This window comes from Equus asinus, chromosome X, assembly GCF_041296235.1.
Source record: "Equus asinus isolate D_3611 breed Donkey chromosome X, EquAss-T2T_v2, whole genome shotgun sequence".
Classification (NCBI taxonomy): Eukaryota; Metazoa; Chordata; class Mammalia; order Perissodactyla; family Equidae; genus Equus; species Equus asinus.
This window is the reverse complement of record NC_091820.1, coordinates 58,792,621-58,817,418: the sequence shown is the minus strand read 5'-3', so window position 1 is coordinate 58,817,418 and position 24,798 is coordinate 58,792,621. Positions and strand designations below refer to the sequence as shown.

The 24,798-nt window shown below is 36.2% G+C and overlaps 1 protein-coding gene across 1 annotated transcript in view; it reads right to left on the bottom strand.

Annotated features, from left to right (window-relative positions):
* Positions 1 to 24,379, bottom strand: part of CHIC1 (cysteine rich hydrophobic domain 1) — a 54,920-nt gene extending 30,541 nt beyond the window's left edge. Inside the window, exons 1-3 of the mRNA XM_014832021.3 lie at positions 23,842 to 24,379; positions 13,983 to 14,037; positions 7,161 to 7,316 (exon numbers count right to left, since the gene is read on the bottom strand). Of these exons, the coding sequence (XP_014687507.1) occupies positions 7,161 to 7,316; positions 13,983 to 14,037; positions 23,842 to 24,125 (495 nt within the window). The 5' untranslated portion in view covers positions 24,126 to 24,379. The remainder of the gene's footprint in view (positions 1 to 7,160; positions 7,317 to 13,982; positions 14,038 to 23,841) is intronic.
* Positions 24,380 to 24,798: the final 419 nt, after the last annotated feature.

Below are 24,798 nucleotides of genomic sequence, written 5' to 3'. Positions count from 1 at the left end.
ATTTTATTACACCTGCCACTTTGGACAATATTGGACTCACTTGTCTAGCCCCCCCTCCTAAATTTAATCTCACTGTAAGACCAGGAAGACTATGGGAAGCTCTATGGCATACTCAAACAAAGTTATACTCAGGTGTTACTACTACCCTTTTAACAGTAGTCTGGGGGAACCCAACACTTTTGGGTCCAAAACTTTTATCCTAATTATACCGAAGTCATTAGCCTACAATAGCAACAACACATTTGGTGGATTAATCAGCACTGGCCCCAAAAAGAAAAGCAAGCTTTAGGAGCCATGTGATGACGGTTAGGTATTCTTGGACAGGCTAAATTTGCCTTTAATGAAGAAAGACGTTCAGAAGAAAAAAACCTTCAAATACAAAAAGGTAAATTAGAAAGACTATTATTCCAAGAAGAAGGTAAAGGGTAGGAATCTGCTTGGGCTGATAATTTAGCATTAACAAAATGGTTAGAACAAACTGAACATATTATGACAGAAAATGCCTATACCTAACAATGGGAAACAGCATGTACTTTAACTCCACAAGGACCCTTAGATATGTTAATTCAAATGGAATTTGAAGTAGTAATGGGCCAATAGCCTTTGCTCATGGCACAAGCCCAAAACGTACATCTATGGAAATTACATAGCCTAACTAACTTAGGAAATTTGTTAAAGGATCCTGCAATTCTGATAAGTGTTTAATCACAGTTTTAGTACCCAAATTTATACAAACTATACCTATGATGTTTCAATTAGTAGGAATAGGGACCATTTAAAATTCTATCAGAATTCTCCCTGTTGGGGGAAGATGGGCTTTATTATCAAATAATTCTTACCAGAACCTTATATCCACTCAAATTTGTGAATTCTCATAAGGTGTATGGCTGTGACCTGAACAGAAATAGAACCCCAAATTTACTTTTACTTGGCCTGTAACAACCACACCCATGCAAACAAGTATATGGTACATGGGCAAGGGGAAATTTTGTTGGGAAGGTTTACAAAATACCTCTGTCATATTTTCTGATCTGTATTGTAATCGAAGTATTTTTTATTATAACTTTACTGTTATATGGTGCAATACTGGCTTTACTAGTCAAGTAGAATTGCCTAAAGTTAATAAGACTTTACTAATATTGAAATTAATGATCAAATGTTTTGGGAAATAGACCTACATCCACCACAAGATGTAATTTCAATGGAATCTAACTGGACTGAAAAATCACTTATTACTATGTTAAACAAGTCTGCTCAAACTTATCACAAAGTACACATAATAGTGGACAAAAGAGGCAAACATATACTTAAATTAGTACAAAATTACCAAAATACCTGTAATGGTATTTTTTAAAAAACTTTTTATTAAGATTATGATAGTTTACAACCCTGTGAAATTTCGGTTGTACATTATTGTTTGTCATGTTGTAGGTGCACCCCTTCACCCTTTGTGCCCTCCCCCACCCCCCCCCTTTCCCCTGGTAACCACCAATCAGTTCTCTTTGTCTCTATGTTTAACTTCCACCTATGAGTGGAGTCATACAGAGTTCATCTTTCTCTATCTGGCTTATTTCAGCTAACATAATACCCTCAAGGTCCATCCATGTTGTTGTGAATGGGATGATTTTATCCTTTTTTATGGCTGAGTAGTATTCCATTGTATATATATACACCATATCTTCTTTATCCAATCATCTGTTGATGGGCACTTAGGTTGCTTCCACATCTTGGCTATTGTAAATGATGTTGCAATGAACATAGGGGTGCATGGGACTTTTGGAATTGCTGATTTCAAGTTCTTTGGATAGATACCCAGTAGTGGGATGGCTGGGTCATAAGGTATTTCTATTTTTAACTTTTTGAGAAATCTCCATACTGTCTTCCATAGTGGCTGCACCAGTTTGCATTCCCACCAACAGTGTATGAGGGTTCCTTTTTCTCCACAACCTCTCCAACATTTGTCACTTTTTGTTTTGGATATTTTTGCCATTCTAACAGGTGTAAGGTGATATCTTAGTGGAGTTTTGATTTGCATTTCCCTGATGATTAGTGATGATGAGCATCTTTTCATGTGTCTATTGGCCATCCGTATATCTTCTTTGGAGAAATGTCTGTTCATGTCCCCTGCCCATTTTTTTATTGGGTTGTTTGATTTTTTGTTGTTGAGCTGTAATGGTATTTTAACCTGTACTTCTCTTGTCTCTTTAAATCCATGCCTAGTTCTCATTGACTACTTCAAATATTATTTATTGGTTTCTTATTGTTACTATATAAGTTCTATAAATGTCATAAACAATGTGATCACAAAAGGTCACGTAAAAGCACCTGGATGATGTTTGCATGACAATTCGACTTAACTGAAAATATACATAACCTATAAAAATACTTTCTCTGTCAGTGTGTACCTCTATGACTATCAATTACATTTGGTTATTCCCCCCCAATGTGGATAACTGGGCAGGTCAATCAAAATAAAGCTCAGCTCCAAGGGACCCAGGGCAGGAAGCAACCACCCTGGCATTGAGGGACAATACTTTGATCATCAATGCTTCTATTGAAAGATTATTGATCAAAGGGGATAAATGATATAAGAAATTTTTATATATTGAAGTATGATGAAATTATTCTGGTTTGAATTTGATTTGGCCTGAGTTTATTTGAACCAAAGAAGCCTGACTTAAAGCTTGTCAAATATACATTGTACATCTGCTTTAATCATTACCCTAAAGTAGAGAATGTACTCTTTGAAGATAAGGATTAATGTCTCCCTTCTTATGATGCCAGTACTCTTTGAAGATAAGTCTCCCTTCCCATTAAACCAGGGGTCACGGTGACCTGCTGTGTATGTGCTAATCTGTATGAACATCTCCTTGAACCCTTGGAAGGAATGTACCCCTGTTGTGCTTGATATATATATATATATATATATATATATATATATATATATATCATTGTTTTGAAATGGTATATAACTGTGCTGAAAACTGCTCTTTTCTGGAGCATTTTCTTCCCTTGTGAAGGCTGTGACTCCTGGGCTATAGCTCTCAGTTTGGCTTGAATAAAACTCTCTTCTTTTCTTTACTACAGAATGATATTGCTTATCTGCATTGACAGTGGTATGACTAGGCCTGAAAATTGACTATGATATATCACAGTTGTTTCAGTGGTAAATGCAAAAACAGGTAAAGGAAAACCTTCATTTCATATATCATGTAGCCATGGAGTCCTACCAGAGTCAAGAGAGACTAGGAGGAGCTCAGGGCACCCTGATCTGTATTTCTTTTCTTTCACCTAACTTGCTAGAAAAAAACTTCCATAAAGGAAAATGGCTAAAAAAGAAATAGTTCATAAGGCAGACTGTTTACATTGAAGTTCTTTTCTTGGAAACATTTTATAATCATTAGTTTACATAGCAACCTTGTGACATAGGGCAGAGTAATTATATTATTTCCATTTTATTTTGTGGATAAACAAAGACATGACTTCCATAAACCTAGATACCCCATTAGAGACGGCTAGAGCAGGATGGCAAACTATAGCCCATGGGCCAAATCTGGCTGGCTGCCTGTTTTTGTAAATAAAGTTTTATTGGAATACAGCAACATTTACTCGTTTACATATTGTTTATGGCTGCTTTTACACTAAAATAGCAGAATTGAATAGTTGCAACAGAGAGCTCTGACCCACAAAACTTAAAGTATTTACTATTTGCTTTTTTAAGAAAAAGTTTGCTGGGCTGGCTTCACGGCTGAGTGGTTAATTTCGTGTGCTCTGCTTTGGCGGCCCAGGATTTCGCTGGTTGGGATCCTGGGTGCGGATATGGCACTGCTCATCAGTCCATGCTGAGGCGGCGTCCCACACGCCACAACTAGAAGGACCCACAACTAAAATATGCAACTATGTACTGGGGGGCTTTGGGGAGAAAGAAAAACAAAAAGAAGATTGGCAATAGATGCCAATCTTTTTAAAAAAAAAAAAGAAGAAAAAGCTTGCCAACCCCTGCTAAAGAATCAAAATTCAGGGGGCTGTTTATCATACCACTTATCCTAAGGTTTCTTGTCTCAGGAATAGGAAATTTGACTCAAAAAATATGTTGTAGTCAAGAGAATACAGTGTTACAAGGGACAAAGGCAAAACAAAACAAAACAAAAAAGAACAGGATTATTTTTCTGGTTGTGCCATTTACTGTGTAACACTGGGAAAGGCACTTCAACTCTCCGGATCTCAGTTTCCACATCCGTAAAATAAGGGATTTGGGCTGTATGAATGCTAATCATCTTTCCAATTAAGCTATTATAATCTATACAACCTAGCTCACAGATTAAGAAGCAATAGTTAAGGCATAAAAATTCTCTTTTAAAAAATTAATTTCCAATGTACATCATATTTCAAATTCTGTGTAGATTACATCATGCTCGCCACCCAAAAACTAATTATAGTGCATCCCCTTACATGTGACCCTAATCACCCCTTTTGCCCTCCCTCCTCCCCCCTTCACCTATGGTAACCACCAATCCAATCTCCAATGCTATGTGTTTTTGGTCGTTGTTTTTATCTTCTACTTATGAGTGAGATCAGATGGTATTTGACTTTCTCCCTCTGACTTATTTCACTCAGCATAATACCCTCAAGGTCCATCCGTGTTGTCACAAATGGCCGTATTTTATCATTTCTTATGGCTGAGTAGTAGTCCATCGTATATAAATACCACATTTTCTTTATCCATTTGTCCCTTGATGGGCACCTAGGTTGCTTCCATGTCTTGGCTATTGTGTATAATGCTGCAATGAACATAGGGGTGCAAGTATCTTTTTGCCTTTGTGTTTTCAAGTTCTTTGGATAAATAGCCAGCAGTGGGATAGCTGGATCATATGGTAGATCTATCCTTAATTTTCTGAGGATACTCCATACTGCTTTCCATAGTGGTTGCACCAGTTTGCACTCTAAAAATTCTTAAATTGTTGTATTTTATGTTTTATTTCTCCATGTGGACAAAAAAGCAGTGAGGTGCTTTAAATGTCTTCATCATTACAACCACCTTAAAAGTAATACTATCCCGATTTTATAGGTGAGGAAACTGAGGTTCCAGAAAGGACAGTGTCTTGCACAAGGTTACCAGCACGTGCTTAGTGTTTTATTGTCTAGTGTGTTAACAACATAGCATGTACAAAATGGAGGGCCATAACTATAAAGTGTACAGAGCAAAGCAGATAATGTAAATGCTGGTGGTTCTGTGGTGAACCAGAGACTGCATGTCCTATTTGAAGGGAGCAGTCATCACTGAGCTAGGGTCAATTGCTGAAATATAGGCATGTGGATCAATACTGACAGATATTCAGATTTTACAAGAGAGGCTGTATATCTCAAATTTTATTTTAAATATTCTAAGTTTTAAATCCTGGCAATTGGATTCAATTGTTTAAAAAACAAAGTAGGCTACATTTAGCCCACAGGACAACAGCTTGCAAATCTGTACTAAATAAACTTCTTTTAATTGACAGATTAGTGATCTAAGAATACACTGATTCCTCAACTTCAATATGAAGTCTTAATTAACCAAAGTAATGGGGGACAGGGAGAAATCAGAGCATTAGTATTAATCTCATTTTCTATTGAACATTCTATCCTAAGTGCTCACAGTAAAATCACATGATTGAAAAAATTGCTTCTCTCTATTTCAAACCCTGTGGTGAAGGTCGTAATAAATAGGCAAAGAGTAAATAGGTGATCAGAAAAAAAGATACATCCTGGATAATATTAAAACTAAAAAATCTGTTCTTAAGTAATTGAAATTGGCTGTATTTGTATGATGAAAAATCCAAATCATAATTAATTCACATTGAGGCTTTAAAAATAATGGAGATGGATAGGAGCTATTAATTTGTAACTTTTAAAAGATATAACAATTAGGGAAAGAAATTTATGCTGTCAATTTTTTTAACTTACATAAAGCCATGTGAAAATATTGTAAATGCTTTGACAAACAATAAACTAAGTTCTATTTTAAGAAAAGTTCTGAACTACTGGTAGTTACGCCAAGGGAATCAATAAAATGTTTAATTTTTCCATTCAAAAAGTCATAGAGGTGGCAGTATCTCATTATTTGTTTTTGTTTTTTTTGATGAGGAAGATTGGCCTTGACCTAACATCTGTTGCCAATCATCTTCTTTTTCCTTGGGGAAGACTGTCCCTGAGCTAATATCTGTGCCAATCTTCCTCTATTGTGTATGTGGGATGCTGCCACATCATGGCTTGATAAGTAGTATGTAGGTCTGCAGCTGGGATCCGAACCCGTGAACCCCAGGCTGCCAAAGTGGAGGGCGTGAATTCAACCACTATGCCACCAGGCTGGCCCCTTATTTGTCTCTTTGAAGTAGACGTTAAGGAGCGCAGGAGAAAGACGGAGAAGAAAAAATAATGAGTACTTCTTGGGAATATTTTTGGCCTTTATGAAACAACTGCATCACTAATTCTACCTCCACAAGGTACTGTGATTTTGAATCTGGTTCAGTTGGCTAATTATTATTTAAAAGTTTAAATGAAGTCATCAATGTGGTAAAGGGAAAAGAACTTTAGGTAAAACGAGTTAATTTTCTTCACTGGCTTCAATGAAAAAGTTTAAAGATATCTTCCTGCTTGGAAAAAAAACATTCCGAAGACTGAAATAAAATTTTAAAGATGAGATTAAGATAGCAGTCTTAAATCCATGACATAGCTAGTAATGTCATGTTAGAATGTTGTTTCAACATGTTCAAAAGTAAGCAGGATTCACGTTCCCCCAAACTTTGTAAGTTACTCTCACTCCTGCCTTTCTTCAGATCAGAAGAAGCTTTGCCATACATATATCTGTAGCTTAGAAATACTTTAAATCACAGCTTTGGGTTTTGTAAAAAGAATAAGTAGTCCAGTCACATTTATATTTATTCTAAGTACTCCACTTACATTGCACTCATTTAGAATGATGAGAACCCATATTAAGTGATTAAGTGTTGATAAAGATTGGACAAATGACTTAATCTCTCTGTCCCTGAGTTTCTTTATCTCTAGACTGAGGACAGCATTGTTATGAAAATGAAATAAATCATGCAAAATACTTGGCACAAAGCAAGTATTCAATAAAAGTCAGCTCATTATTGTTATACAATAAAATGGTTACTTACTCTTTTGTTGAGACAAACAACAGGCCACAGGCTGCAACCCAGTGTGCAACAGCAGCAGAGACAACCACACAGCAACCATTTCACATTGACTGGGAGAGCCTTTTTCAAACATGCATTCACACGGCCAATGCTGGTCTTAAATTCTTCTGGGGCCACCTACAACAAGGGGACAATCTTTAATAGTCTGTGGGCAGCTTTCCTCTATTTATCTCTATACCTAAAGAAAATGTTTCTTATTACTAATATTTTAAGGAACTACACACATCTAAATATATTTTCTCCCTATCTTCCCCTATTACATACTCTTGGATGACATTAGAAAGCAAAACAATATAATTTCATGTTTATAGAACTTATTCTGACGTTTGAAACAATCTTCTGAAATTACCAACAATAAAATGACAACAATAAAATTGGGCTAAAGAATACCTGTAAGCAGTTTTCTTACCAAATATTCTCATTATTAAGGCAACATTATTTATAGTCTCCAGTCACTGACTAAAAGTTAAGACTAGAAGCATAATATAACAATAAAAACCTAAATACTACCAGAGGAAATGGAATTAAAATTAGACCTTGGCAATATTCCTGGATTACTTTTAGAAAGGCAACTCTCAAACCTTTTCTCTCTGGCAAATGTGCAACGTAATTTTAACACTTGCCATTGTTTGTAGGGAAAAGCTACACTAACAAAAGGTAGTGAGGAGTGACTACATTCAAAAAACCATCTTAATACTCAGCATGAAATGGACTCATAACTGCTGTAAAGTCTGAAAGTTGAAAGGCTCTTAAATATGTAAATTTAATATTTTAATTACTACCTCCATTCCTGGAAGTGGCTGCTTGTGCCTTGCTGTAAACAATGACAAAGTCAGTTCAAAGGCAAGAGCATGACAGGCATAATTAGATTTATACAGAAAATTCTGCTTGAAGGTTATACAATTCAAAGGTATACTAAAAATAGTTTGCTTTCAGTGAAATCACATTTCTGGATCACAAAAATGATTCCCTTTCATTTAGAAAGCTATCAGACTGTAAAATTTACTGGAAAAAAATTCAGCATCTGGCTGTGTAAGCAAAAATTATGAAACTGTTAGAAAAGATAAGCTGCTGTAAAATAAAAAACCCCATTAGCAATTTTGGTATCAAAAATACAGAGCTTTACAATTCTTCCAAGTAAATATTGTACTAGAGGAATCAATTTACTACATTTTTGTGTCTTTTGATAGACATGTATTAGAATCAACACTACGAAATAAATACCTATTAGCAGATGTTAAAAACATAAATGACCACAGAATTCAGCACCATCATGATTAAAAACATTAAGTAATTATATTAGCTTTATTAGAATTGTTCATGCCACTCAGTAAGGTTAACTGCTTAACCCATAAGCTTGATTTTACTCCTAATATGTTAACCAACAATGGTTGTGAAATTGTAAGGCTCAAAACTGTAATTACATGAGGAAAGTAAACTAATTTCATTCTCCATCTAGATTGTCAGCAATAGGACCTAAAGACAATCACTAAGTAAAAAGAATTCTAATTAAGTGACTAAATTTCTGGGGTAAATATGAAAACAAATCCAGAGAATCATGCTTTATAACCGAAAATAGAAAACACTAACAGGTTAAGCACATTAGACAATAAATCAAGATCTGGATTCTAGTTACTTATTAGCTATGAAAAATCCTAGACAAATTCATTTAATTTTTCTGAGTTGTAGTTTCCCATCTATAAAATGAGAAAAATCATCTTTGTTTTATAAACCTCACAGGGAATGTGAATTATACCTTAGAAAGAATAGTTTCCTATCTATAAAATGAGAAAAATCATCTTTGTTTTATAAACCTCACAGAGAATGTGAATTATACCTTAGAAAGAACCTCCTGAGTGGAATGCTTTAAAAAAGGATGTCAGTGAATCATATCTCTGACAAGATTTGAAGAAAAGCAAAGCTCTCTTTTGCATGTAGTCTCACCTGAAGACAAGGGGTCTGATCAAGCTATTAGTACTGCACAGCTTTGCTACACATTGTATTATAAACAAAAGGATAATCTGCTACATTTTGAATGCAAATTCAATGCTCTTCAGTTCTTCAATTCTTTAGAGAAAAAAAAATGTTCTTTTTAAAAATAAGGTACCAAGTTGCAATATTAAGATTTCTCTCTCAAACAGTGATATTCAACTAGTTTTTTCCTAGTGAATCACTGAGCAACCAAATAGAAGTTAACATAGTGAAAATATATTTAGCTCTAATTTGTAATGTAACATTACTATCAATTCTCTCTAAATTACGTATCCAGAAACACTAACAAATTTTAAAAATATGGTAAATTTTGATAAAAACTGATATAAATCATAAAATTATTAAATATGTCCATTTACAAATTTAAGTGCTTGTAACTAGAATTTAAATTTTTATTTAAAATGTAAAATTTTTATTTAAAAGTGCAAATGCACAGATGAAAAAAAATAAAAGAGTGAAGCTAAAACCAGAAATGAATCAGTCCAAAAAGTAAAACTTGCCTTTTGTTTAAAACATTGTGAATAAAATAAATTATATGTCAAGGCATCTAAAATTTGTCTTTCATTACATGCTTCTGAAAATGAATTAACAAAAATCTTTCTAAAATGTGACAATTTTCCTTCTTCCCTGCCAAAATTTTCCACTTTTAACATGTAATAGTTCCAATTGTACTCTCCTTACCATGGGCAAATTAAAAGCTATCAAGTTACTAAAAAATGAGAATTCAAATTTTTGAAGTCATAAGATAAATATATTGAAAAGAAAACTTTGACTAGAATTTCAAAACAATAAACTGAAATCTACATTTTGCCTTTAAAAGGAGGCCAGGCTTGTCTTTGAAAAAAAAATCTGTGTTTGAATAACAGTAAAAGTCATAAAACAGAGATAAAGGCATAGGAAATGAGAATTGGTTAACTCCTGATTTTAAACAATGTGAAAGAAATGTTTAGTTAACTGTGTGGAATCAGAGTTAATAACATTTTACTCATTTACTTCCATATAATTGAGTATCTCTAGTAATGAAGGTTAGATGGAAGCTCTTTCCTTTCTAGCTGAACGGTAGGTTGTAAAGAAACATTTAATTCCTTTTGACTTTCTTAGAAAGAAAAAAGAAAACCACATCATAAAGGTGGGGGAGAGGGTCATAATATTTTATAACAGGATGCAAGAGACTGCAAACAGAAGAAAATCTAAGCAAAACCCAGCAGGACTGATTTGCCTCCTTCAATCATGGGAAACACAACCCTATCAATCACTTGTCATATTGAGTTCACAATAGTAAAGGTTGATTTTATGGCTTACGGTTCCCAACACCACACACTAATCTCCCCATAATATCGTTTAATTGTTTCAAGCTGAAGGCCGGAAGCTTTTATTTCTTCCCTAAGTTCTTTGGTTCTTTCCTTTTCTGGTCATGTGAATCTGTGTGTATACACCTGCTTGATATGTCTTAGCATGACAGGAGGACTTATCTTTAGTGAAACGAGGGAAACAATCTTTTCTGCATTTAATATAAAAGATTAACTTTTTATTTGTATTAAAAGCATTAGCATATAAGAAGCACAAAATTAATATTGAGCCACAGAGCTTGTCAAAATGGCTTTCTAGGTTTTCAGAATTCATTCTGTGTAATTTTGGTTAGTGTAGGCATAAAAGCTATTTAGAATCCCATTAATGCTGACCGATTTTGTAAAAGGTAGATTTATTTTTCTATTTTAGCTATTGCATTTGTTCATTTTAAAATATTTTTATACAAAGGCTGCTAAGTCTGGAATTCAGATCTTTTTTATCTTTTAGATTTTTTTCCAGTTCATGTAAATTCTTCTTGCCTCTTCCTCCCAGTTATCAGAGAAGCATTTTGATAATCCAAAGTAATCTATACAAATGAAACAGTGCATACTGGAGGACTATCTCATTAAAGAGAAAATGAATAAACTTAATGTTACCACCATGTGACTTTTATAAATCAGACTTTCAGAATTCCTTTTAGTGTTTTTTCCACCACCAAACACTAAACTAAGAAAAACATCACAGTATCATTTATGCCTTATCTGACAGATGAGAAATTGTGTGCACTTTAAATAATGCACAGTAGAATAAATATCCAATCATTATAATATGTGCTACGAAAACAGTCACCTGAAAAGAATGTATAGAACATCTCATGTCCAGATCATTTGGGCTGTGTGAATGCATACCAAAAGCAGCTTAACAGTCTTCCTACTCTAGGTTAAAAAACTGTACTTCTTTCTTTTGGGCTGGTGGAGTTTTTAGTTTTAGAAGAATTGGAAAGAAATGAAGAGATGTGAAGAAATATTCTGAAGATTCCTTGAGCATGTAAAACTGGCCAGTTTCAAAGATGGATAATTCTTATGCCTGAGAACTCTATTTCTGACATATTTTTTTGATTATTCATTTTCTGGAATTTCTTGGACTTGCAACTCAAACTTTTTAAAACTAAACCAATAATAAAGCTGGATATAACTGCCCAGACAACACAGGCAGCATCATCAAAGGAAACATAAAGAACAAGTTTTCCATTGGAGATGTTTTAATTCACATTCTCTTTAATTCTAATTTGAATTTGTGATCTTTCCACAAACATATTATTATTCAAGAGATTTTTCCATAGCTATTTTTTTTATTTGGAGAAAACATTTATGATTAATTCATATAAAACAAATCTAAGCCTGAACTGCTGCTTCAATTGGTAAATTAAAATGATTAGGATAGGAAGGTAGAACATATTAGAGAGTGAAGCCAAAATCTCACACCAAAGGGTTCTGTGTATCCCAAAAAGTTAAATGGCCACATATTTTCTAATGTTAACTTATCCAGGGACTATCTCCACTTGCTTATTATTATATGGAATGATTGATTTGACTTTATACCTCAGGAGAGAGAGAAAAGGTCAACAGTCAAGAGGACAAACTATTGGTAGGACCAGAGAATAAACCATTACTCAGATGAAGAATGTAAAAGTAGCAAAAGCAATTAAACATTGAAAGCTGGTGAGTAGAGAAAACTGGAAAAACAATCAGGGTGAAACTGGGATACACTGATGAAGAATGGTTAACAGCAACCACAAACTTACGTTGGGAAGCTAACAAGCACCTGACAATATGAGTTTTATATATGCTCTCTCATTTAATCCTTATAACAAGAAGTGAGGTACTATCATCGTCATCTTTATTTTTACACATAAGAAATGAGGCTCAGAGAAGTGGACTTCCCCAGGCTAGAAAGCTGGGAAGTGACAGACCTTGCATTCCAACTCAGATCTGACTTCACAACTTGTTTAACTACTCTATATCATCTCCAGCTAGCTCCCATTTTTCAGGGAGAAAATGAAGCAAATAAAGTACAAAATACCTTTCAGGGTTTAATTAAATAGAATTTCTTATGATCTCAGCGATAACCCTTGAAAAAAGAAATAGGTCTCCTGTCTTTTTCTCTTTTGTCCCCCCTAATGAGACTGGGGAGAAGGTTGGAATTAGGCCAAAAGTGAAGAGAACAAGCAGCTGGAAAATGTATCATGACAAAAAGGAGGCAATATTACTAGAAGTATTTTATCCCATTCTCAAAGAATTTAGAATGAGAGGAAAAATTAAAAATACATTAAGGTTGGAATAGGTCACCATGTTCAAAAATCAAAACAACACTAAAAGATATTCAGGAAATGGTCTCATCCTTACCCTTGCCTCCATCCATCTCATTCCCCTTCTCCCATCAAGGTAACCACTTTTATTAGTTTCATTTGTATCCTTCTAGAATTTCTTTATACAATTATTAATGTGATTATTTCTTCCTGTTATTACACATACTATATACACTGATTTGCACCTTGTTTTCTCATTAACAATATGAGAAAAATTAACACTAAAATAGCATAAAAGCCCTTTAGAGAAAGGAATGATTTTAAAATATGACCAAAATCTATACTGACAAATAGCATTATTCTAGTACTAAAATTAAAGAGAACGGTATCAAATTACAGGCTTCAAAACACAAAAAATTAACTTCTTTTAACCCCAAATCATCATTTCAGCTACCAAGCATTCAGCTATTAACCATTTGGAAATTACTGAGTATTTTGTAATGTAACAGCTTTTCTCTTTCTTCTTCTACATTTCCTCAAGCAACAAACGTGTAAATAACTTTCTGCCTTAGTCAGAGCCTTTTCCTTTGGGCCTAGAAGTTAGCATTTCTGTTGTAAAGAGGATTTTTCAAACAAAGTTTTGAATCCTAGGAACTCTGAATATTGAGCCCCAATGCTAGAAGATATTACTGAATGTAGAGGAACCAGGGAGCAGAAAGGCAATAACAATTTATTGTAGTGACTCTAATTTTAGAAACTCAAACTAAAAGGCAGAAAAATGTCTAACCAAAAATTTGATTCTTTTGATGTATAACAAATCATACCACAAGACACTTTAAAAATAACAGAGTGATACAAAGTTAAACAATGATAACTTTGTTAACTCTAACAATACTGGAAAGTACTGACCTACACACAATTATAGCTACCAGTGCTGAGAAAAAAGGCAAAACTGGAAAAAGTGAACAGATGAGTAAATAATGGCTGGCATTAATGGACTGCGAACAAGATAACTGGTCACAGGCTAGTAGTCATGGAGACAGCTTTCAGTCACTAACAACACAGCCTCCAAGTACCCTGGCCTCTTGTTATTAGACTTCATTACCAGTGAGTCAAAGCATTCATCATAACACTGAATAAGCCATAAAACAATGCTTTTAGAATTGAAAAGTTCAAAGCAAACTCTCACTTACCTTCCCTGTTAGAACTGAGGGAAATTCAGTATCAAACTTGTTGCTCAAGCCAAACCTTAAAGACAAAGACAGAACAAAATATATTCTACCCAGCATATTTAACTCTTTCCCTTTCTTCAAAAAAGGTTACAAAACCATGCATTTTTCTTTTGATGTTGTGATTTAAAAATGGGTCCTAAAATAATTTTATGATATTTATAGAAAATAAATCTTTCACTATTAATCCAAATTAATAGTTAGTAAAAGAAACTTAAGGAGCAAATGTTAAAGGAGGATTCTAACTAGATCCACGATATGGGGTTGAAAAATAATAAATTAGGGAAACACTGATATAGAGCTGGAAATAAAATAATTTTTGACCGAAATGTTTCTGTTAAAACCCATTTGAGCTGATAACTGTTGGAACTGGCTGAGGGGTATTTCGCGGGAGTGGATTATACTTTATACTTTTGTGTATATATGAAAATTTTTCTAATAAAAACTAATATAACCTTTGGAACTACACAGTTTGACAACTTATGATCAGTTACCATTCAGATACCCAAAGGCTGATCCTTATGAATGGCTTTTATGTACATGCTCAACCAATTCTGAGAAAATAGATCTCAGCCTTGAAAGCTCTGACTCTCTTCAAGTATGCCCACTAACATCTGTACTAAGTAGTCCAAGTGAATTTTATAAGCCTTCCTTCACCTACTTGTTGATTTCAGTAGGGATAACAAAGGTCACTTCCTGCATGTTAGATGATATCATGGTGACTACGATTTTATGTTAGCGGATGAAGGGTTGTAAGCAAAAAAGGAAAGGACATTAACGTTTATTGAGAATTCCCTGTGAGGTAGGCAATAAAAGTAACAGTTACCAGCAACTACTTACCATGGGCAAGACACTGTGCTATATAAATACATTACTTCTAAACTGTACGACCCTGCAAGAGAGGTATCTTTATCTCCATTTTACAGACAAGGAAGCTGACATTTAGAAAAATTTTTTTTTCCAAAAGTAATTAATTAAATAACTTGGTCAAAGTCATATATCTAGTAAGGGGAGTAAACCAAAACTCAAATGCTGATCCTTAAGTTCTGTCTGTCCTACATTAATCTCCCTGAGAACAGAACCTATGGCTTATTTATTTTGCTAGTAGGTGTTTAATAAAAGTTTGTTGAATAATAAGCTACTGTACCGTTTGATTCAACTGATTTATAGCACTTTGGCTTTGGGTCAGTTTAAAGACATGTTAAGAATCCAATGTTCTACCAAACTATGCATGAATATTATATTGTCCTTGTATCCTTTATACTAGCAGCTCTTTTTCAAGGACACAAGTCAGTCTTAAACACAAAGACTCTCTATACTTAGCAGCTGGTAGCAAGGTACATCATATCTGTGCATAAATATTCTATACCTTGTCCGTTTAAAATGTATTTTAAAAAAACAACGATATTTTACAATAGTTGAGAAAATTAATTAGTAGTTGTAAAAAGATCTCAACTTCATTAAAAAACACTTCATTACTTCTCCAGGTGTCAGTACAACATGTAACAAGAACATAACATTCTCATAATAACATTCCCTTTAAATCTATACATAGACACAGGAGTACAGCCAAACTTAATAACAAGATGGATACTCCTCTACATGAATTTCTATGGTAACTTTCATGTGCTGTTTGAGAAATTGACACTCTAGTATTAAATATGTATTTGTAATTATGTGCTAATTCAGAAACCAATAACAACAAATATTTAATAGAGCAAGAAACATATTTCATTTAAGTCATACTTAGCTAAATAGTAACTTTATCACTAGTCAAAAAGATGTAATTTAATTCATTATTCCACAAAGAGTAAATTCTTATTGTTTAACAAAGAAACAGATACAGGTTTCATTTTTAGAAAGTAGACATAATATATTTAAAAGCAGAGCTCTATTTCCATATCTTGTCTAAAACGTCTTTTAGATGTAATGTCAATAACGTTTCTACCTCCATCAGAGACTGCTGCCACTATAGCTTTTCTCAGCTACCATTTTTTTACCAGACATCAAATATGTAGAGGATATAGACAGATGTATCCCTCAAAATGTATGGAATATTTCTATTATTTAAAAAATTCTTAGCTTTGCTATTCTCCCTTTGCATTTATCACCAGACAAATGAACTTTCTTTCCCTCCATTTCCATTTCCCTAATATCCCCTCCTTTCTTAACCTTTTGAAATTTGACTTTTGATGCTGTCACTTTACTGAAAATAACCTCCTATTTAGTAAACTTATTCAGAAAGACAAGTTTACCTTGTCTTATTTATTGCCAAACACAATATCCTCTTTTCAGAACCTTTTCCCTTGACTTTGCAGCTTGTGATACTGTTGATCACTCCCTTCCCAGCACTCCCCCATTCTTTCACTTTCCCCTAACACTCTTGCCCTTTCCCAAAATTTAGGTTTTAGTCACCTGCTTCTCTTTCTAAGGGAACTATGACAGTTCAGCTATATTTAATAGCTTTGGCAATCACTTCTATGCTGATGATCATCAAATCTATATCTCTAGTTCTGTATTTTCCAACACGCTCTAGTCCCTCATCTCTAATTTCATAGTAAAAATTTCCATTTGGATATCTTGCTACAAAATAATACCATCTCAAGTGAAAGAGGTCTAAAATTAAAATGCTATCTTTTATTGGAAACTCGGTCCCCCTTTTAAATTCTTCATCTCTATCAATGGCACACTGACTCTCTTTAACATAGACCTTGGTATTGTTTTTGTACTTTCTCTCTCCTATTTTTTGCACCTTGCTTATATTCAGGTGGTTCCAAGTCCTGTTATTTGTTCCTTTGCAATCATTCTTATAATGATGATTCCTTCCTTTCCACTGCCACTGTCATGTTGGCTCCTGCTTTGCTCATATGGTTCCTCTTGCTTCCTCTCCCTAGTTTAAATCCTATACAGTCTGCAAGGCTCAAGTCCAGTTCCCAACCCTGCTGTAATACCTTGAATGCTCAGGCCTTCACGGATCCCCCCTTTCTTTGGTCACTCACAGCTGCTTCGAATCTGTAGTATACAATTCACCAGTTAATCAAATATTTTCTTTTATTCTTTGCTGCGCCACGTATCTTAAAGGCAATTTTCCTGTCAGTTTTGTAAAGCAAGGCCTATACTTTGTTTTTTTATGTATGCTTCATAGTGCCTAGCCCAGTGATCAAGTTCTCAAGAAATATTTGCATATTCACATTACTAATTTTCTTCAATATAAAAAGGGATTGTCTTTTCTAAAATATAGAAAGTACATAAGAAATGGTAAATAAAGTGTCATTTTACTTCTTAAAATACTCCTTAATCACCTACATATATCTACTTCAAAAGGTACAAAGATAGGCAAACTAGGCCTGACATGCTCTCACAATTTTGGCTAAAAGGCAGGAGCAATCCTGTTCTTGCCTACCAGGTATTTCTTTCCTTAACTTCCTCCATTAGAGACTCAGCACTTAAAAAGAATACTTAACTCAAATAATCTTAGGCACAACATTTTCACTTAGTAGCTACTAGGAAAATGTTGAAATGGCTGCTGCTGAACAAACACCTCAGCTTTGTTTCATAAACAACCCACTAAGTTAAGAACTGTGAGTCCCAGGAGTTAGACAAGCTCATCTACCCATTACTGATCAGTGACAGACATTACCCAAGATGTGTGGTTCTTTGGCATTAGATAAACAGGCACTTGGGAATTGCTTAAACTGCTATTTTATTGGCTTCATTAAATATAGAACCTATTATGTGTTTGAAGCTGACCCAGGTGGTTGTTCTTAATGACTGTATTTTATTTGTCAAGTGTCTTCGATGGCCCAAATTTTAATTTCTTGGGTAATTCTGTGAAGTAAAGAAAATTGAGGCAAAGAAGGATGAGTCCTGTTAGCTGCTCTTTGCTCTTCTCTCCCTCTGTACACCCCACACTATTTTTAATCCTTTTGAAAATGGCTATACATCAGCCTTTGAAAACCTTGCACAAATTAAAGTTCATGTGTTCAGATTGTTTAAGAAAATGGAGCAAAGTGTAGTAGAATTCTGCCAACAAGAAACATGATTTCTCTAGAAAGCTATGCACTTATAGTAACACTGATTCTGAAGCAGGTGCACTAAACTCTATTTACTATACCAAGGAAAAGGAAAGTCTATGTTATACAATTCAAAGAGATTTTCAAAAAAATTATAGTTAAATCTCTTTAATCTTTCATTTGGAAATAATCGTGTCTTGCCACACTGTAAAATGGCAATTTATCATAGAGGCAGTATCCTCAGACTAAAATCTCATAAAATGTTTACTTTTTACAAACACAAATTAACAATGCATCACTGTAATTCCTCAAAGACAGCTGTTTACAGAAAAGACATTCCATTCATTGATTTGAGAAGTATCAATATTTGTGGTGCTCTCTAGTTTTTGCAGAAAGGAATTGTTTGGCAAGTGTGACCCTCTTCTCCAATTCTATATATAATAACTTCAGCTCTTAAAGATTAACTTTATAAATCCCTGAGAATTGGTAACCTATCATCTCCACTAACTTCTATTAAGGGTAAATATCTATATATTTTAAGCAATATAAAGAGTGTGGTAATGCTTATAAATGTGAGAGGAAAATCTCAAGAGATGTAATTTTCCTTGTATTTTGATACATGGGATTCAAATATTTATCCTAAAAATATCAAGAAGTGATAGATACTAAGTTATATCACTTAGATGTAGTGTATTTCTGAAACACTTAATACTTCCAGGAGACATTTCATTATTTCTGTTTCTATAAGCTCAAATCTGTGGGAGTTAATTTAGCCATATTTTTTTAAAATTTGGAAAAAGATCCCCAAATATCCATTTATGATCATCATCTCAGAATTGGAATTACAATCAGCGTGGTTAGGTCATTCCACTTCTTAAGAAATTATAATTAAATGCATTTTAAAAGATTAATACCTTGTTAAAGTAACTAGAAAGCCAATATGTTAAGATGATACAAGTAGCCAGGGGCATTCTGACACAAAGGGCTTGCTTAACAAAGCTTTAAGAGGTTAAGGCCATCCCATACCCACCATTAATGGGACTGATGATATTACTGTATCCATATATATCCATGCTCAGAAACATAAGTACTCCACAGCGTGACTCAACTAATCAGTATTTGTTGAGGGCCTATAATATAGCATGCATTATGATGGGCATACTGAATGCTACTAAAGTGAACCAATATTCATTCAACTCACTTTTACTGAGTGTCTACTTCAGGGCAGGTACTGTGTTAGACACTGAGGATTCAGAGACAACCAGAAATTGTTCCTGCCACTGCAGCTTACAAGTTCATGGGGACAGAGAAGACCTGCAGAAGGTAGTGATATACGGAGAGCTGGGGTGAGGGCGCTGGGTTCTGGAATTCTAGATGGAGAATTCAGCTTGAGCAGAGGCAAAGAGATAAGAAGCAGCATGCTATGAACAGGAAAATATAATCAGCAAGGGTAAATGTCAGGAGATTAGGCTGATAGATAGGCAGAGTCCCGTTCTATACGCCATGTTAAGGAGCTTAGACTCTATCCTGCAGGTGAAAGGAAAACCATAGAATAGTCTTAAGCAGAAAAGTGGCAATTCAATCTAGCAGCAGGCTGGGGGACGGATGTGAAGGTGACAAGGATGAAGGCAAGACAAGTAGTTAGTGTGGTGAAAGGGCCTGAAACAGGGAAGTGGCGGTAGAGAGGAAAATAAGAAATTTTTAGGTCACGTGTTGTTAATACTTGCTGATTACTCAGCTTTGAGAGGTGTGAGTGGGAAACAGGGGCCAAGGATGAATAACGGGATAGGTGGAGATACATTTAACTAAGATGGAGAATCCAGAAAGAGGAGGGATTTTTTTGAGGGGTTGGGATGGGAGTTTGAGGGTCTGTGTAAGCGGGGAATGAGTTCTGTTTTGAATACATTGAATTTAAGATGGTGGTGGGCCATCAGGTGAGGAAGCCCAGATAAGAGTCTGAGCAGAGACTGGCGCAGAGATACATATTTGTGAGACATCAGATAACTGAAACCATGAGAGTCAAGATGAGTCCACACAGGGAGAGAAGGGAATGAGAAGAACAGTGGGCTGAGAACAAAACCCTGGAGATCACTGTTATTCAAGGGGCAAGAGAGGAAGAAAAGCCCAGAATGAGACAGTTAAGGAACAGCCAGAAAAATACAAGGAGGACCAGGAGAGTGAAGTCACCAAGAAATTCCTAGGTTTGTGGGGCCAGCAAAATGTTCTTTAAAAACATTTTACCTCTAGACAAAACATATACCTTCCAGTTCAACTAAGTCTCCATCATTACTCAGACTGCACCATTTTCTGTGACCTGTTTTGCCTCTGAACGCCTGTGTGTTTGTGACCCGTGGAGTAGAAACCTCCAAGAAGAACAGAGTCATTATAAGCATCATATGCAGCAGAGAGAACCAGAAAGATAGAGAATGAAAGATGCCCACTAATTTAGCAATAAGTGGGTCATACTGATCTTATGAGGCCAGTTTATCTGTGGTCATGGTAGCAGAATCCAGATTACAGAGGGGTGAAGAGGAAAAAGATATGGTGGATACAGCTACTTTTAAAAAAATTTGGAGAAGGAAGGGAGAGAGATTAGACAGTAGCTAAGGGGGAACATAGGTCTAGGAAGGCTTTTGCTTTTAAACAATTAAGAGAGACTCTGGATATGTTTACAGGCTGATCCAGTAGAGAGGTAGCGAGAGGTAATATTAGAGACAGGGTTTGCCTGATGGAGCAGACCTGGGAGGAGGCTGGAAGAGAAGGGTATGGAAGGCAAAAGTGGAGGGGTGAGCTTTGGACCAGAGGAGGGATTCCTTGACCTCTGATGTTGGAGGAAGAGAGCACAGGAATTCAGACCTAATTAAGATCCAGTGCAGGGGCTGGCCCCGTGGCCGAGTGGTTGAATTCGCGCGCTCTGCTTCGACGGCCCAGGGTTTTGCCAGTTTGGATCCTGGGCGCCAACATGGCACCACTCATCAAGCCATGCTGAGGCGGCGTCCCACATGCCACAACTAGAAGGACCCACAACTAAAAATATACAACTAATTACTGGGGGGCTTTGGGAGAAAAAGGAAAAATAAAATCTTTAAAAAAAAAGATCCAATGCAGGTTTTTCAGCTGGAAAGTGACATGATTAAACTGTGTTTTAAGAAAATTAGTTTGGCACAAGCTTGCTGGATAAAATGGAGAGGGGAGAGGTGGCAGACTGTGGCAACAATTCAAGCAGAAGACGATGGCAACACAAACTAGAGTGGTGCCAGGAGAAATGGAAAAAATGAAAAATCAAATAGGTATTTCAAAAGGTATGATCACATAATCCTGGGACAGGCTGGCATAGGACAATTCGAGGAGAAGGAAGAGTTAAAATGACTCAAGGATTTGAAATATTACCCTGGAAGATTAGAATGGTGGTACCAGGGTCAGACATGGGGCAACTGGAATGCACAGCCAACGTGGGGAGAGAAAATGTTGGGTTTAAGATAGAGAGTTTGAGATGATGGTTCTCAAATTTTAAACTTTGAAAAGAAACGAAGTCCTCTATAGAATAGACGACTGCACAAAGAAAGGAAAAAATAAGGGGTGGGAGAGAATAAGAAATATTTCATTCAGATAGGGCAACTCTAACACTTCCATACCAGAAAAAAAATTAAACTGAAGCTGATATTTTAGATGTCTCATAATTAGATTAACTATTTCATAAGGATCTTACTTTACTGGATATAAGGAAGGTCTTACTACCACAGAAAGACCAGTTTCTCAGATCCAGTAAAACCTTCTCCTAAACTGTAATTTTTTTTCCAAATCTCAGACATTTAACATCAAATGTGTTTTCTAGGTAAGAGAATGTGTGCAGCGGAACTAAATAGTTTTCCAAACTATATAGGTTAATTAGCGATTCAAGTACTGGTTTGCTGCTTTTCAGGTTTTGGCTTCAATTAATACCAACAATTACTACCAGCACCACTTCTTCACACTCCTAATTCCAGAATTTTTAAGCTGGAAGGAATATTACACCTATCACAAGGCCCTGGGCATGGCAAGTGTCAGTGTTGTGCTTTTAATTGAAAATAGGTTAGTAAGTACTTCACCACGATTGTGTAAAGAGTAGAATGGAACTACAAATAAGTTTGGGGGAACTTAATTTCTGTTTCCTTGCTCCTTCTCTGTTTTCTGAATTTTAGAAAATAATGAGGGGGAGGCATGTTGGAATATAAAGTTCTGGACTGGAATAAAAACCCTTTTTCTGTTCAGTCATGTGAAATAATCTGCATGAAAGCAAACTTTGATGCCAGAATCATAATTAGTTTGAGTAATTAAGTGTCTCCCTAGCGATGAAATGAATGGAGTAAAACAGTGCAGTAAGTGGCATCTGAACATTGGAGACTATCTGCAAAATTCTTGGCCCAAGAAAAATTGTGTTAAAATTGCTGAACCAAAAAGCAGGTCTAACAATCTCCCCAAACCCTTCCACAATTTAAAAATCTTTCTTCATATATTTTATGCCAAGATCACAAAAGTATACTACAATAAAAATAGTCAACGTGTTAAAATTAAAAGCTAACATCATGGGGGGGGTGGTGGTGCATATTATATGATTTCAGATACTATGAACTCAATTGAAAGGCAAAGAGGCTAGGTGAGCCATTATCAAAATTAGAGGCAGCATGATTTGATAGGAAAAAATAGCCCTATTTTGAAAATGCAGTAAAAGATAGCATAGTTAAGAGGATGAACATGACACAATACTCAAACTTCCAAGCACTTACAGCCCAAGCACATAAAAAATGAGAAAGCACTCCTCAAAGCGCAGAGAATCATTAAAATTTTCTTTTGCTTTGCAACTACTATGCTGTGAGGTCCACCTCCTTTTATTTTCTCAAATATGATCCAAGATTTCAATTTTTAAAAATGTCCTTCTGCATAGGTTTTCAAGAAATCATCCTCAGCTCCTGAGGGACTAATTTCCATATATATATTTAATGTTTGCATATTTAGTATTGGGCATACAAAATCTCCTGGAGGTATCTTAAATTATCTCAGAGCTGAAAGGCTTTAGAAACCATCTACCTCAAACCCCTCGTTTTACAGATGGAGAAATCAAGGCCCAGAAATGGGAAGTAACCTGACCAAGGTCAAAGGGCTAGTAAGAAGCAAAACTTGCACTAACATCCAAGAGCCCTCACCCTCAATCCATTGCTCTTCCTATTTTTCATAGCTGTCTCTCCTCCTGAATCTCTAATTGTGTGATATTTAAGGAATGTTAGAGTGAAGAGTGATCAACACATGGAAACGATTACTGCGTTCATTCATATAAGGATTAGAGAGGAAGAATGGATGGAGGAATATGTGTGTGGGTGGATATTCTATAACATTATTTACAAAATATATCATGTTTCTGTTTTGAAGAATTCCAAGCCTAGGTCTTGTCACATGTCACAGCAGTCACCCTGTTCCACTAGACACCAATCGTAGCAGCAAAGAATCCTCTGGTACATCATGCAGTTTAAAGACTATTCACTTGCCAGCATACACAGAAGCAAGGAGATTCATCCCTATTCCAGTCTTTCTGGCTCCCAAACCCCTAACTTCCCGGCCCTGTACTCATTCTTTACCTGGTGTTGGTGCATCACATTTGCATTCTCCTCTTCCTTTACACCCATCTCCCTCGGCTCGTCCATTCAGACCGGTGTCCTTTCCTAACTGTATGTCTCAGTCAGCCCTCCCCCACTGCAAAGGCCCCTCCATCATCTTCTCATTCCTCTGTCGCCAAATCTCAGCCTTTTCAAACCCCATAGCCCCCTCTCGCTTACACAGTGATGTGGCCGGCGCCCCGCACCAATACGGGGTCGGGGGCATATCTCCGCAGATGCTCCTCGCTCACTACCCGAGGCGGGGGCGGCGTCTCCTCCTCCTCTTCTTCTTCCTCCTCCTCCTCTTCTTCCTCCTCCTCCTCCTCATCTTCCTCGTCATCGTCGGGCCCCGATACAGAAGACGACGACGGCGACGACGACGACGTTGCCGCTTCTTCTTCCTCCTCCTCCTCCAGTTCCGAGATGGTGTCGAACTCCGCCATGTTGGGCAGCAGGATGCTCATCACGTGACCTCTCGATCGCCTCCACCCTCACGGAGAAGAGTTTGAACCTGCTGAGGTGCTGGGAGAGGAGGGGGAACAAAATGAAGAGAAAGAGGACCGGGGTAGGGACAGGATTTGAGGAGATGCGCCTGCGTGTTGAGACAGAACGGGGGGGGGGGGTGGGTGGGGGTGGGGGTGGGGGGCTGGAGGCGGGGGCACGAGGGAGAGAAGAGCAAAATCAGTGTACGCTTGCGCGGCTCTAAGAGACGGGGGGCGTTAGAGGTGAACTCCAGGGAATTGTCGAGGTCCGGTCTGCGGTTGCAGATCTTAGCACTGCTCTTTGGCATTTTGCTGCTTGTGTGCGGGGGACGTATCTTCTGTTTTTATTTCCTATAAATTCATAGTGGATGTTATTACCCCTCCCCCAAGTGCAGGGAAAACATATTCTATAAAAGTGAAGTTAGAACTTTGCCCCAAATATCTAAAGGTATATACCAATCCCTTGTGTTTGTTCAGCATTAGAGTTTAAAAGACCTTTGCATCACAACTTTGCCACACCCTCGGAGGCATTTTTGTTAACATTTTACTGAGGAGGAAGCTTTCTATTTACTACTTCTAGTACTCCTACTATGTAATACTTATAGAGGACTTACTAAGTGTCAGGGACTGTGCTGTGTGCCCTGTGTGCATATCT